The sequence below is a fragment of the Marmota marmota genome, unplaced genomic scaffold (assembly GCF_001458135.2).
Source record: "Marmota marmota marmota unplaced genomic scaffold, marMar, whole genome shotgun sequence".
NCBI lineage: Eukaryota > Metazoa > Chordata > Mammalia > Rodentia > Sciuridae > Marmota > Marmota marmota.
Window position 1 is genome coordinate 1,087,493 of NW_025999895.1, and position 14,164 is coordinate 1,101,656.

A 14,164-nucleotide genomic window follows, 5' to 3' on the forward strand; every position below is an offset into this window, starting at 1 on the left:
CCAGCTTTTTTTTTTTTTTTTTTTTTTTTTTTTTTGAGACAGAGTCTTTGTAAGTTGCTTTGGACCTTGCTAAATTGCTGAGGCTCGTCTTGAACTTGCAATCCTCCTGCCTTAGCCTCCCAAGTCACTGAGATTACAGGTATGTGCCACTATGCCCAGCTCCTTTACACTTTTTGAGACAGGGTCTCACAAAGTTGCCCAGGCTGGCTTTGAACTTGTGATCCTCCTGCCTCAGCCTCTTGAGTGGCTGGGATTACAGGTATGTGTTACTGTGCCTGGCTCTGAGATTTTTTAGAACTTCATTTATCTTCATAATTTCAAAAGAGGACAATAAAGCCAACAAGGATGGGAGATGGTTCTAAAGTAGAATTAAATAAATGAGCCAGACTGTATTTGAAATGAGAGACAGTCACACTGCAGGAGGTAGGGGGAGCTGATCCTAGAGCATTGAGCCCAGAACCTTGACCCCCTGACCTCAGGTCACAGACAACAGGAACTACAGATAAACGCTCAACTCTGGCCAGACGTGGCTTTCCCACTGCAGTCCAGCCTTCATGGGAACAAGCAAATACATAACTATGTTGAAAACAAAGAAGAAACCCCACACTGTTGGATGGGGGACACTGGGATAAGCTTCTGGTCTCTGTGCAGCATGAGGACGTGTTCACATGCCACACGGCACACACACTTCCAAGTTCATCAGCCAACAGGACTGAGAAGCACAAGCACACCCAGAAGCCAGACCATGGCTTGTAAAGGCCACTCTCCACTAGAAGGAAGCAGGCTGTCCAAGAATGGACAGGTCAAGCAGAGTATGGAGTTGACCTGCCTCAGTCAAAGTCATAGGAGCCAGCCCAGGGCTTCCACAGGCCACTCAAGCTGGTGTGAGCAAAACCAACAGCGATAATGAAGGATTGTCTTCTGAAGGAGGAGCCAGTGAACCCATCTGACATAAAGAACAGAAATGGAGAGGGAAAAGCCCCTCCTTCCACTGGAAAGTCAACGGCACAATTAGGCACTGTCTGCCAAAGGTCAAAAAGAGCCACTGTGACGCACACCTGCAGTCCCAGATACTCAGAGGCTGTGGCAGGAGGATCGCTTGAGCCCAGGAGTTTGTGGCCAGGCCATGTAGCACAACAAACAATCATACATTCAGGCAAAATTTAGCAAGAACTACTGAGGTGAGGCAAAAAGATTAAGGAGTACAGATATCTGCAGAGTGTTCATCTCCCTCCTCAGACACCTGCTGACGACAGAGGAATAGGCACTGTCTGCAGAGATGCATCCAGAGGCGTCAAGCGGCCATGCTGGGACAAAACAACACACTGTGTCCCCCACCTGACAGCTTCCTCCATGCCAGAAGTGCGGCCCAGAGCACCTTCAGGCAGAACACACCTGCATGGGGCAGTCTGCTCACATGCCAGGGCCAAACAGCCCATGTCTGAGGGATGAACGTCCTGGAGGAGCCGTACAGGGCCTACATGCAGTGCGTTGTCACTAGCGCCTTCTGTGATGCCCTCCCAGCCTGTGAGCACACGCCCTAGTATCAGTAAACATGTCTGGGTGAAGGTATCGCCTGCCCCTTACTGTCAAGGCAACTGAGGGCGTGCACATGCGGAGGAAGGAAAAAGCAGACATGAGAAAATGTTCATGTTTAGGAAATCTAAAAAATTATTTGCCTCATTCTCTCAACTTTCTGTTTAAGTTGGGCTAAAATAAAACCTAAAGAAAGCTGTGGTCTGGGGCCACCTCTGCCCTATGGGTACCTGCCGTGGTGCCAGGCATGCTGGGGTAAGGGCTGGCAGCTGGGGCTGCCTGGCTCATGTACACGCTGTGCATGGGGGAACCCTCCACTGAGCCTGCTGGACTGAAGGTGCCAGGGAAGCTGGTCGGGCCCGAAGGTTGGTAGAGCACGCCCCCGGCTGTGGGCATGGCCTGGAGCTGGGGACAAAGAAGACATGGGGTGAGAGAGGGCCTCAGCCAGCGGGGGTGGGGGCAGATGTACATGGGTATAGGGCAGGGGGCAGGTGGGGCGGCACATGCCTGGGCATAGGGCAGGGGGAAGGCAGGCATCTGGGCACGCATCTGGACAGTCTGCTTCTGCTGCTCCAGGCGCATTTGCCGCTCCTTCTCCTGCTCCTGTAGGCGCTGGATGGCCAGCTGCCTCTGCACCTCCAGATACTCCTGTGACAGCCACACAGTGGGCGGGTGTCAGGCAGGCCCAGGACCCCCCCACCCCCACATGGGGCCAGCCACTGCACCTGCTTCTTCTGCCGCATGATCTCTAGCTTCTGGGCTAGCTGGATCTGGCGCTGGCGCTCAGCCTCTTCAGCTGCCCGGCGTAGTTTCTCGCGGTGTTCCTCACGCAGGGCACTCAGTGCACCCCGGGCATCACGTATCTGTGCCAGCTTGTCCTGTAGCCCCTCATAATACACTGTTGGCAGAGGGTAGGACGGCCCTGACCACTACAGCATAGGGGCAGCCCTGTCAGCATGGGCTCCTGCACTGGTAAATGCTGGGCCCCTGCATTTCCAGCTGATCTCAGCAATCAGCAAGGCCTAGCCCAGCCCACCTCCCTAGGGGCTGCAGGCCCTGGGCTTCTGGGTTGGAGGGGACAGACAGTCCTGTGCTTGGCAGAGTACAGCAAGGCAGAGCCCTTCGCTGCGCTGCGGCCACTTCCCATGGCAGCCCCATGGTGGAGCCCACGGCTTTAGGGAAGGACAGGAGAGGAGCGCTAGCTCTCCTGGGGCAGGCCCTATGTCCAGCAGTGGACAGGGCTGAGCACGCAGCGCTGCTCCAGACACCCCACCACCCGGGAGCTGACAACCCCGAGGTCCAAGGCGCGGGCACCTACACCTGCGCTCATCCAGCTGGTTGAGCAGCTCGAGCAGCTGCGGGTGCATGCTGGTGAGGGACTGGAAGAGTGACAGCACGGCCGAGTCGTTGGTGATGCTGCGGCCCCGCACATGGTTGCTCTTCATGCGGTTGACAAAGGTGGTGACGGCGTTCTGCAGGGCCTTCAGGAACTGCTCGTGGCTCTCTTCTGACCCTCCATTCTGGTACTGCTGTTGGGGACAAGGCAGACAGCTGAGCATGGCCATGATGCTGACTAGGCCAGCCTCCCATGGGCACCGGCCAGTCTATAAGGCCTCAGCAAACCCCCTGCGGAGGTGGCACATGGGCATCTGGACAATGCCTGTTGTGCTCAGAGCCTGGAGCAGACCATTAATTGGGTCTCCAATCTGCTCTACCAGGCAGGCACCATTAGCATCCCTGGTCTACAGACAAAGCAATGAGGCCCAAGGTTGGGCTTCTGTCCACCTGCTCAGGGACAGTCAGGTTGGAGCTGGCTGGGAGCCCCTGCCCTGGTAACACGGGCCTGGTCTGACTCAAGGCAGACAAAGCCCAGAAGCCCCAAGGAGAGGGAGGAACTCCTCTGGGTAGGCCTGGGCTGCTCAGAATATGGGGTTCATGTTAAGTCCACACAGAGTAGACAGGTTCTCTTCTGAGAAGCCACATAGGCATAGCACGGCAGGGTCAGAGCTGATATTGGGACTGCCGGTTACAATGGGCCCTGGAGGGAGGCATAACTTACCTCACTAAAGGGGCCACTAGAGGGAGTTATGGGCTGAGAATCTGTCTCCGGAAGGGGAGCCTGTAAGAGACCAGAGGGTTAAGGGGGCCTCCATCCAGCCTGCCCTGGACACAAACCCCCGGAGACAGGCACCAGGAGTGCAGAGTGGCCTCTCACCTCAGCCACACCGGCAGGGGCTGCATGCCCCTCCCCAGGCTGGGTGGCTGGCTCCGTTAGGGGCACAGGCGCAGATGGCGTGGGGCTCTTCCGAGCCTCCTCTTGCTTCTTCTCCCAGTAATTCCGGTTAAGGTACCGCGCAAGCTGCATGGCAATAAAGGGGTCACTTTCATAGTCTGGCAAGTGTGAGAGGACAGCATGAGATGCAGGGCCCTTACCTCAGGGTCGATGTCTTCAGCCAGCGGTGCTGATGAGTTCTGGGGAGACAAAAAGAGGCCTGAGGGGTCACAGCCAAGAGGAGTAGCACACGGCTCCCAAGTGACCCAGGCAGGGGCCTGGGTAGTGCCACATGGCCCTGGCCCTGAGTCCCCATGCCATGCCAGCTTGGTGCTGATAGCCATGGCTTTACAGGCTCCCCGTGGTACAGGCGCCAGGGCCACCCTCTCCTCTCTGGGGTGGCACCACCTTAAAGTCTTAGAAAGGCTCTGACATTGCCACCACTGGGCTCTGCAACATTGCTAGAAGCAGCACAAGTGACACCTAGCTGGCACTCCCATTAATTCCCAGGGCCAGGCCAGAACAGGGACGGCCCACTTGGCCCTCACACAGCACTGCCTGGGCCCTGCCGACAGCAGGAAGGAGGAAGCGCCACAGCCGGCCAGTGGTAGGGTTGCTCCTGGCCCAGAGGCCCAGCTGTGGCCCAGACCCACCAGAGCCCAAAGCTTGCACGTGACTTCCCTGACCTGCTGCAGCCTGCCTGATGAAGAGTGAGGCTTGGCTGCAGGAGCAAGGTGGCCCTGTGACCAAGGGCTTTAATGCTTGAGGGTGCACAGGTGTGTGAAGGGACAGGGTCTAACCTGCGGGGCCTTTGTTCATATCCTCAGCCCCCACAGGGAAGCCCCGAGCCAGGACAGCCAGGCCCTTGGTGTCCTCCCACCTGCCTCCCACCTCCCATAAGCAGCATCAAGCCACCTGGCTGGGCACACAGCAGACTCACCACGGGTGAAGAGTACAGGCTGCCAGCTGGGGGTGCCGACGACGCCAGTGGGGTGGGATCTGCCTTGGGATGTGCGCTGTATGTTGACTTCTGTCTCTGAAGCAGAATGGGGAAACAGTGTCACTGGGCGAGCACAAGGCACAGCAAGAGAGGTGGGCACTGCACACACGTGTGGCCCCCAGGCACAGTGCGGGGCACTGCCTAGCACCTCCAGGGAAACTGGGGGTCCCCTCCTGAAGGCTGACTCCCACCACTCACCAGCCTCTCCTTCTCCTCTGCCTCTGACTGCGACAGGGCCAGTGCCAGCTGCAGCTCCTCCTCCTCCTGCAGAGCAGTCTCATCCCGCTTAGGGGGTAGCTGAGGACAGCAGGGCAGGTGAGGGAGGCCCAGGGGAGGGGCATGCTGGGGACTGTGGGGGGACTGGGTACCTGCGACTGCTGTGACAGGGGGCTGGTCAGGTACTCCGGGGGCAGCTCAGTGGTAGAGGTGGACTTTCCTTCTGCTTTCCTGGAGGCAAGATGGGATGCTACAGGTAACTGTCCACTGACACCTGCCCCATCCCCACCAAAGTTGTCAACCACCCAGAGCTTCCTGCACACTATTCCCATGAAGTGAGGACAGGGATCCCACAGGCACATGTAGCCCAAAGGCCATGCTCCAGGGAACAGTAGGAGCAGCTGTAGACCCTGAGCCAGCCACAGGGCACCAGTAGGTGTAAGCCATAGTCCCTCTCCTGGAAATGGTGACTCAAAATCCCACCTGGCCAGAACACCTGGAACTGCCCTCGGTGTCCTACCTGTGACCAGCAGCAGGCCTCATCCCCAGCAGGTTCTAGGAAAGGCTGCAAGACCTTTCATGATCACAGAGCCAGACCAGGCCTTTTCTAGAATTCGACCTGGAGCATGCAGACCTTCTCCAGAGCAAGTGGTGGCTGAGGGCCACAGACTTGCAGTGCATTCAGAATTCCCACAGCAAGGGCTGGGGTTGTGGCTCAGTGGTACAGCACTTGCCTCGCATGGGTGAGGCACTGGGTTCAATTCTTAGCACCACATAAAATAAATAAATAAAGTAAAGGTGTTGAGTCTGTCTGCAACTAAAAAAATTTTAAAAAAATAAGATAAAGAATTCCAACAGCACGTGCAGACCCCTCTCCAGAGTGAGCAGGTTCATGTGGACCAGAGAGGGGAGGAGAGGGAAGGGTGAGCAGAGTCAGACAAGTGTGGAGCCCTGAGCCCTCCAGTAGAGGACACTGGTGGGGCTCATGTGGGCTCTTGCCAGTCACAAGGTAACAGAGCTTTCCAGGTGTCGTGCTTGGGTCTGAACTGTCCCCAGAGACTGCTGTGCTGAAGGCTTGGGCCCCATGCAGCAGTGACCAGATCTAGGGGCTCTTACCTCATCAATGGATTAACCCATTTAGAGTCCATATTTCTCCTGTGTGTCAGAGCTGGGGATTGAATCAAGGTTCTCCAACACTGAGCTACTAGCCTGGAATTTGAGAGCCTCCTGCCTCAGCCTCACAGGTGTGTGCAACTGTGTCTGGCTGGATTCACAATTTAACAGGCTATTGGGAGATGGTGGAAACTCTAGCAGGTGAGGCCCAGGAGGAGGAAGTAGATCACTGGGGTGTGCCCAAGGTGAGATTTCTGTCCCCAATTACTTTCTCTCTCTCTGCTTCCTAGTTGCCATGAGGTGAGCAGCTTTGCTCCACCTCATGTTCCCTACCAGGCTGCTCTGTCACACAAGCCCAAGACAATGGAGCTGGCCATCATGGACTCAATCTCTAAAACCCTGAGCCAAAATACATCTTCCCTAAGTTGGATTTTTCCCTCAGGAATTTTGTCACAGTGGCGGAAACCCGACAAACACGGGGAGCGATCTCCAGATCCAACACACCAAGTGTCAGGGTCCACAGGACCGGGGGCAGACTCAGACGGGGTCTCCACCTCATTCCTGGGGTTCCTGCCAAAAATGCAGGTCCTGGCCAGGCACAGTAGCACATGCCTATAAGTGACTAGGAGAGTTGAGACAGGAGCCTCCAAGCCCAAGGCCAGCTTGGGCAATGGAGCATGATGCTGCCTCAAAACAAAAAGGGAGGATGTAGCTCAGTAGTTGAACAATCTTGGGTTCAACCCCCAGAATCACCAAAAAACAAAACAAAAAACCTATAGACCCTGAGCAGAAAGTAAACTCAGACCCAGAGACGTGAGACAGGCCACGATGGCTGGCACTGCAGAAGCATCTGTGTCAGGGACAGCAGAGACTGAAAGTTCCAGGTCAGGGGTGGGGAGGTACAAGGACACATGGAGTGTGCTCTGTGGGCACCAGTGGTGCTTTCAGGGTGATGGCAAAACTGAACCACCTCAGCAGAGCAGGTTTAGTGCCACAGCAAGATCAGATGTCCCCACTGAGAGCAAGGCTGACCTGCCTCAGAGAAAATCCTCCTCAGGAGACATGTGGGAGCGCTTAGGTACAAAGGGACACGTGGGCCACAATTCACTGCAGATATGTGAACACGTGCACACACAAGCAACGGGAGGGAGGGAGAACACAGGCTGCACAGACCTGGCCATGAGCCCACAGCCGAGGAACACAGGCAAAGGCACCTGCCCCCCCCCCCCCAAGTTCTTCTGAGTACACCTGCAACTTTTCGCCACACCTACAACTTTTCCAAGTTTTATCCCCAAAAGTTGAAGTACAAATAAACCAAAAACAAAAATAAGCAACTGGCCTGCTGGGGTAGTGTCAGGCGGCTCTGGGGCCCCGCCTGCCCACCTGGCCTAGGGCCTGCCCCTCCCGCCCTCTGGCTGGCATTCCCTGTCCACCTAGGCCTTGAGCTGGGGCACTCAGCCAGAGGTGGGCAGGCAGCCTGCAGAGCCCATGAGGGGACTCACTTGTTCAGCTGCTCGTAGCAGGGCTCGCAAACGCGCACCTCCTTCTCAATGCCGAACTTGGGGATGGTGGAGTACTTGGAGGAGCACTTGCCGCAGAAGATCTGTCCGCATGCCCGGCAGTGGTGCTGCGAGTAGGGTGGGGCAGGCCTGGTTATAGGGCTGGGGCATCTGCCACACCAACTGGCCAGAACCACCCTGGACAACACTGAGGCTGGGCCTCAGTCTGGGAGCAGAGAAGAGATAAGGACAAGCAAAACAAATGCCTGGGAGAACATGAAGCCCCTGGAGAAACATTTTCAAGAGACTCAACTTCAGTCACAAGTTTGGGGAATATAAGGGGAATTAAAAACAAAGGTCAGCCAGGAGAGGTGATGCATTCCTGTAATCGCAGCGGCTCGGGAGGCTGAGGCAGGAGGATCCTGAGTTTAAAGCCAGCCTCAGCAACAGTGAGGCACTAAGCAACTCAGTGAGACCCTGTCTCTAAGTAAACTACAAAATAGAGCTGGGGATGTGACCAAGTGCCTCTGAGTTAAAAAAAAAAAAAAAAAATCCCCAAAGTCAACAGAAAGGGTGCAGGGATCCTGAGGAACAGGAGCTCTGAGTGCAGCATGTTGCTCCAGGATGGCTACTCAGACCTCTACACCCCTCAGGCCAGCCTCAGGGGTCTTGTGGGAAGGGAGAAAACAGCCTCACGTAGCAGAGTGCACATGGGCTGTCACCTGAAGCACTGAGTCAGTCACTCAGCCCTGGCCAGGTCTGTAGCTCTAGGCCTAAGCCTTCTATAAGGCCAACTTTGGCTGAGGGCACTGACCATCTACTACATGGCTGCCAAAACCACCACATTTCAGCAGAAAGGACAGGACTGTGACAATGGGGCAGTGGCTTCAGTGATGACAGGTGACCCGATGTCTGTCCGGCTATATGAGAAGTTAGCAGGGGCTCGGCCACAGGGCCCCTTTACCCCTTAGGGCAGGCACTCACCTTGCGGGTCACCACCCCGAATTGCACTCTGCACCGGTGGCATTCCTCAGCGTCCACCCAATCAGGTGCCTATAGGGACAGCAAAACTTAGGACCACACCCCCAGTCCCCACCAAGCTCCCAGAGGTGGCAGAGCCTTCCCCCAGGTCCCACGGACAGGAAAGGAACAAAAGATCTGTGTGGCCAGAGCAGCTGCACCAGTCTGACCCCTCCTAGTGGCCCGAGCCACAGGGCCCAGGGCTGAGCTGCTTCAGATAGGAAGCCCCCAATTGGACTTCTTTCTTTGCCAAAGGTATGGCAGGCAGGGACACTTCCCACAGGTTTCCAGCTCTCCTAATATGTTTTCTCTTCTTCTCTGCAGAGCTGGAGATGGTACCAGGGCTTTGTGCATGGAAGGGAGCACTCTCCCACTGAGCTCATCCTGTGCCCTGCGCATTTATGTTAAGTACCCAAAAGCTACATTCCAATGACACCATGAACACAGCCCCGTCCCCACCTCATCTTGCAGAGTCACAGCCACATCTTGTCCTCAAGGAATGCCTATATTCCCAGCTCTGGCCCACCCACGCCCAAACAAGACGGAGAGGCCTTCCCTGCCTGGCCGTGCCCCTGCCCGCTTCCTCAACTCCAAGCCCTGGCCATGCCCCGCCCAGGACTCACTCTCTCCGCAGCAAACATGGCATCACTTTCCTTGAATTCCGGGAAAACGTGTCCTGAGAAAGGAGACTGCAGTCACCTTCAGGTCCCACCCTGATTTAGCTGCTTTCTGACTCCTGACATCCGTTTCTTCAGACAAAACCACCAGAAGACGCCCAAAGCCCTCAGAACCCTGAGCCCAGCTAACACCTCTACATGTATTCTCAAACCACTGCCCCGCTCTCCAGGGCCACAACAGCCAGAGCGATGGAGCCGAGGGGCCCTGACACACCTCAGCAGCCACAGCCCAACCTGAACCCCACCAGTGACTTGCTGCCATACACAGGGCCATGACCAATCCTGGCCTAGCTCTCCTCTGGGTATGTGTCACCTTTCTATCCTTCAGTAGCCAAGTGAGCTGTGACCCCAGGGCCTCAGAAGCCAATAGTTTTTGTTTCCCTATTATGCCCAGTCTCGGCACCTAGGGCAGCTGCCTACAAGGTCTTCCTTGGCCACTCATCCAGCACTGCCCCCCAGGACACATCACTTCCCAAAATGCAGTTGTCTTTTTATCCTGGGGTGGTATGTCCAGAAGGCAGGAGCTTGTGGAAGCCCACTCTCCCTCCATGGGGGCTCTCTGTGGAGTTCCCAGAACACCATCCTCCTTGCTTCCAATGTCAGCCACTCAGTGAGGACTGGCCTATCCTCTTTTGCCCTGCATCTATGGGTCCAGCTGGTTTGACTCTGCCCAGGAGGGTAGCCCTGTGGCTTCTGGAGCAATGTTTCCGCCTTAGACGGGATCCCATCCCCCTGCCCCAACTCACCCTCCACCTTCATGATCTGGTAGGTGTCCTGGACCACTTTGTACTTGGGCTCGTTCCGGAAGGCATGGGCCCAGGCTTGGATCAGGTACAGGATCTTGTTGCGGACATTCACTTCCACTTGCCTCTGTAAGGCAGGGAGGAGTGGGGAAGGTCTTAGGATATTCGCGCTGCCACAGGTCTCAGCGAGAGGAGGTAGCTGCCCTGAGCAGACAGGACTGGCATAGAGGTGGCGGGGTGTCTGGGTGAGATGTACAGACAGGCACCATCCTGTGCCCAGGTTCCCTGAGCAAACACTTGCTCGGGCCATGACTCTTTAAACCCTATAAGGAGCCAAGGGACTCCCTGGAGCTAAAATGCCCCAAGTCTGAGAGCCTATAGCTGAATGTCTCCTTCCCTCTCCCCACAGACCCAGACTAGCCATGGAAGTCACTGGCTCCTAACAGTCTCAAACAGCTAGAGTCAACTAGGCCCAGCCACGAAGTATTGCCTCAGGACCAAGGATAGAGGCTGCTTTTGCTTCCAGTAACAGCCTGGGAAATGCAGCAGGCATTGCCCAGGAAACTTCTCCACACACAGTAGAGAGACACCATCTCCACTCAGTGAGCACACAGCCAGGCCTCAAGTCTGGTGCTCTCTCAGGGAGGCTGTGACATCTGACACTGAGGACAAAGGGTAGAAAGCTGCTTCCAGGAGACACAGTATCAGTATCCACACTGGGACTCAAATATCTCTCCACAACCTGGTCCTCCAGCAGCCACTCCCTCCCCATCACCACCCTGACTCCCCAGTAGAGGGGCAGACCAGCAGAGGACCCCCACAGTACAAACAGAACACAGCAGCCACATGAGGACACCTCCCCTCCTCCAACCAGGACCACATAAGAAACTGGCCAAGGTACAGTAACGGCCTCACAAAAGCCCAGCTGTCAGCTTGGACATGCAGGTGAGCTCTGGGAAGCATGGGTCCAGGATGGGGTCTCCTATGAGACAAGGCCAGGCCCTGGGTCACAGCAGAGGAAGAGCAGCCTTACCTTGGTGGGATGTCCTTTCACCTCAAACAACAGCCATATCACCCCCACTCTGCATCACTATCCACATCACAATCCCTACAGGTGGGCCTGGGGACAACCTCCCAGGGTCTGAAAAACTTTCCCTTCTCTCCCAAAGGGGGGTATGAAACCCACCCTCTCCAGGGAGCTCCTTCCACTGCTGTCTGCCCTTCTGATTCTCCCCTAGACACAGCTACACACCTGTGTCCCCTGCTCAGATCTCCCCATCTCCACATGGCTGCCGTCCCAAGCCTCCTCTCCAGGCTTCTGCTCATACAAAGCACCACCACCATCGCTGCCATTCAAGACTCAGCCCCAAGCCCTGGCTCTGACAGGCCTCCCCTGGCACCTCAAGAAAACCAGGAGTCAGCCCTGTGCTCCGGACACGACTGGACTTCAATCCAGAGCCTGTGTCTTCCCAGGTCTGAGCCTAAGTGCGAGCAGTACTGGGACCGCCACTGCTCGCTTCACACCTGCTGCTGCACCCAGTACTGTTCCTGTCATAGATGCCCAGTAAGCACCAGGAAAAGTGGAGTGACCTGCCCCCAACCCTGACTCATGGTTCCTGGGGACGCCTACCTTCAGCAGCTCCTTCAACTCTTCCATGGTCTGCTTGTTAGCTACCTCGTCATGAACTGTCTGGCCACAGTTCTTTACCACAGATTCCATGACCTGCAGACCCCAAGAAAGGGAAAGGTCAGGCCAACGATCAAGGCAGTGTCCCCTCCTCTTCCTGGATGTACCCACCTCCCCATGGGAATGCAGGCCTCCAAAAGGCGTCTCAGACCACCCAGCCTGCCAGGAACCTTAAGCGGCAGCTTCACAGACAGGCAGCAAACCCACATACCATGACCCCTACAATATCATGGCTTACAGCCACGAACTGAAATTGAGAGCTGACCCTCAGGGCTCATGTACCAACTACAGCCAGAGTACCAGTGGCATCATTTCTTCCCCTGTCACCCCTCAGGGTGACCAAGCTCAGTGACACTGCACACAACTGCACTCAAGGCTAGAAAGGACTTCACTTGTTGCTGTGTGCCCAGAAAGGGGACAAGGCTGCCTGATGCTGGGGGTGGGGACCCTCAAGGCTGAAGGCCAGAGAATAGCAGCAAGGGTCTAGTTACCTCCAGGGCATACAAGGCTACATGTGGATTTTTATCATTGACTTTCTTCTTGATGGAATTTACAGCATACTTTGCTCTGAAAGAAAAAGACCATAGGTAGCAACAGAGAGGCGGGGGGGAAACACTTTCAGCAAGAAAGTTGGGGATATCTGCCTACTGGTTTGGTCCCCAGAAACTCTAAGCAAACATTAACACAACCACGTATCCCTACGTTGCATGGAAAATCCCCTAATTGTTCAAAAACATCAGAACTCCCAGCATGTGGACCATGTGATTGCCCACATGAGGTCTCATGTGGTCAGCTGAATCCTGGAGGATCAGTGGGCACTCAGGGTTGTGCAGGGCTGCACCCGTTTTACAGGACAGACTCTTATCACTTACTGTGTGTCCCCCTGACGGATCAGGTCACAGATCTGTAGGATGGACTCCCAGTCGGTCTCCAGTAGGAGCTGGCTGGTGGCTTTGTCTGAGGGAAAGAGATGTCATTCAGGATTTGGTCTGTGATTCCCTAGGCAGCCCTTAGGCTCAGCAAAAAGGAAAAGAGAACTTGCCTCTTCCCTTTTACACATCTGGACTGAATAGAAAACCACATGAAAATCCTTCCAGAGCACACCATGGAAGGACCATCCTTCCCAAACAAGATGCAAATGGAACGCTGTGACATGCTTGTTACACATTAGGTGCCATTTCAAACACTCGATTCAACAAATTCCCACACAACCCCCTGAGCTAGGCACTTCTATGTCCCTGCAGACAGAGAAAACCAAGCAGGCAGGGGGTATAGCTTGCCACACACACAGCAAGGATTCATTCTGAAATGCAAAGCTCTGCTGCTTCTCAGAAGACTCACTTAGTCCTTCAGAATCCCTGTCATTCAGATATTTTAACCCTTCAACTAGATATTAGCTGAACAAGCCATGGGGAGACTTGTAACATGAACTCCAGTCCTCTACAAGGGCTCTGAGGAAGGCACAACTGACTCCAGAGGACTCTACAGCTGACACTCTTCTCTCCACATCCGCATGGCCTCGGACAAAGGCTCTCTGAGGAGCTACCACTCAACTACCGCATCACCTTCCCCAGCACAGAGGGGTCCACTTGGGGACTGATTCAGCAAGCTTCTGATTCCAACCTTGAAGCGCTGAACCATCCCATAAGCATGTGATGCCGGGCCTGCCTGTCCTACGGGCAAGGAATGTTCCATCTGAGGTCTCTGCCAAAAGCACGCTTCAGAAGGAGGCAGCCTGGAGCCGATCGTGACAGCACCCGGGCGCCTGTACCCAGAAACAGAGCGTTTTCACCAGGAGAAAGGACCACGCACATTAAACACATTCCCTTCTGAAGCTGGCTCTCTCCAGGAGGCTCGGATGGCTCAGCTGGCCCCTCCACCGGGGAGGAAAGGGCCTTCTGAACCCAGGGACGCTTTCAGGGCCGGGCGGACAAACGGGCCTGGAAAGGTTCCGGGAGGACACCACCGGCTCCACCCTTGGGGCCGACATGCGGTCACAGGCCCCGCGTGAGGTCTGGCTCCGTCACCCACTTCGAGACTCAGACTCGGCCCGGTCGGCCCCGCGCTGGCGAAAGGGGACCCAAGGCAGGCCCCGCGCCCACCCTCGCGGCGCCGCGCTCGCTGGAGCCCAGGGACGCGCCCGGCCACACCCGAAGCCCGCAGCCGGGAGCCATGGGAGGGCAGCCGGGCGCTGCCCTCGGGTCCTGGGGGCCGCGCAGGGCGGGCGCGTTACCTAGGAGACGCTCGAAGGTGCCGCTGCCTCGCCCCATGGCGACCCCGCTCTGGACAGACGCCGCGGGCGCTCCCCCTCCGCAAGCTGGCGCGCCCCCACTTCCGCTTCCGCCTTCCTGCTCCGGCGCGCGCACCCGCACGTCGCCGCACGCTCCCGGGAGCCGCGAGG

At 56.2% G+C, this 14,164-nt stretch overlaps 1 protein-coding gene and 1 long non-coding RNA gene across 5 annotated transcripts in view; one reads left to right on the forward strand and one right to left on the reverse strand.

Annotated features, from left to right (window-relative positions):
• Positions 1-14,153, reverse strand: part of Hgs (hepatocyte growth factor-regulated tyrosine kinase substrate) — a 15,864-nt gene extending 1,711 nt beyond the window's left edge. Inside the window, exons 1-18 of one of the 4 annotated variants that reach the window (XM_015504063.2) lie at positions 13,997-14,153; positions 12,636-12,720; positions 12,255-12,330; positions 11,707-11,799; positions 10,080-10,203; positions 9,280-9,332; positions 8,621-8,689; positions 7,640-7,764; positions 5,177-5,255; positions 5,007-5,072; positions 4,749-4,844; positions 3,970-4,008; positions 3,752-3,895; positions 3,596-3,655; positions 2,855-3,065; positions 2,262-2,434; positions 2,044-2,184; positions 1,767-1,941 (exon numbers count right to left, since the gene is read on the reverse strand). In XM_015504063.2, the coding sequence (XP_015359549.1) occupies positions 1,767-1,941; positions 2,044-2,184; positions 2,262-2,434; positions 2,855-3,065; positions 3,596-3,655; positions 3,752-3,895; positions 3,970-4,008; positions 4,749-4,844; positions 5,007-5,072; positions 5,177-5,255; positions 7,640-7,764; positions 8,621-8,689; positions 9,280-9,332; positions 10,080-10,203; positions 11,707-11,799; positions 12,255-12,330; positions 12,636-12,720; positions 13,997-14,033 (1,846 nt within the window). In that variant the 5' untranslated portion in view covers positions 14,034-14,153. Of the gene's footprint in view, positions 1-1,766; positions 1,942-2,043; positions 2,185-2,261; positions 2,435-2,854; positions 3,066-3,595; positions 3,656-3,751; positions 3,896-3,969; positions 4,009-4,748; positions 4,845-5,006; positions 5,106-5,176; positions 5,256-7,639; positions 7,765-8,620; positions 8,690-9,279; positions 9,333-10,079; positions 10,204-11,706; positions 11,800-12,254; positions 12,331-12,635; positions 12,721-13,575; positions 13,715-13,996 lie in introns of those variants that run through there. The other 3 variants (XM_048797246.1, XM_015504062.2, XM_048797253.1) reach the window with 3 other exon arrangements.
• On the forward strand, positions 84-1,737 carry LOC125614483. Its single transcript, XR_007345064.1, has 2 exons — positions 84-139; positions 387-1,737. It is a non-coding gene; the product is annotated as an uncharacterized LOC125614483 (long non-coding RNA).
• Positions 14,154-14,164: the final 11 nt, after the last annotated feature.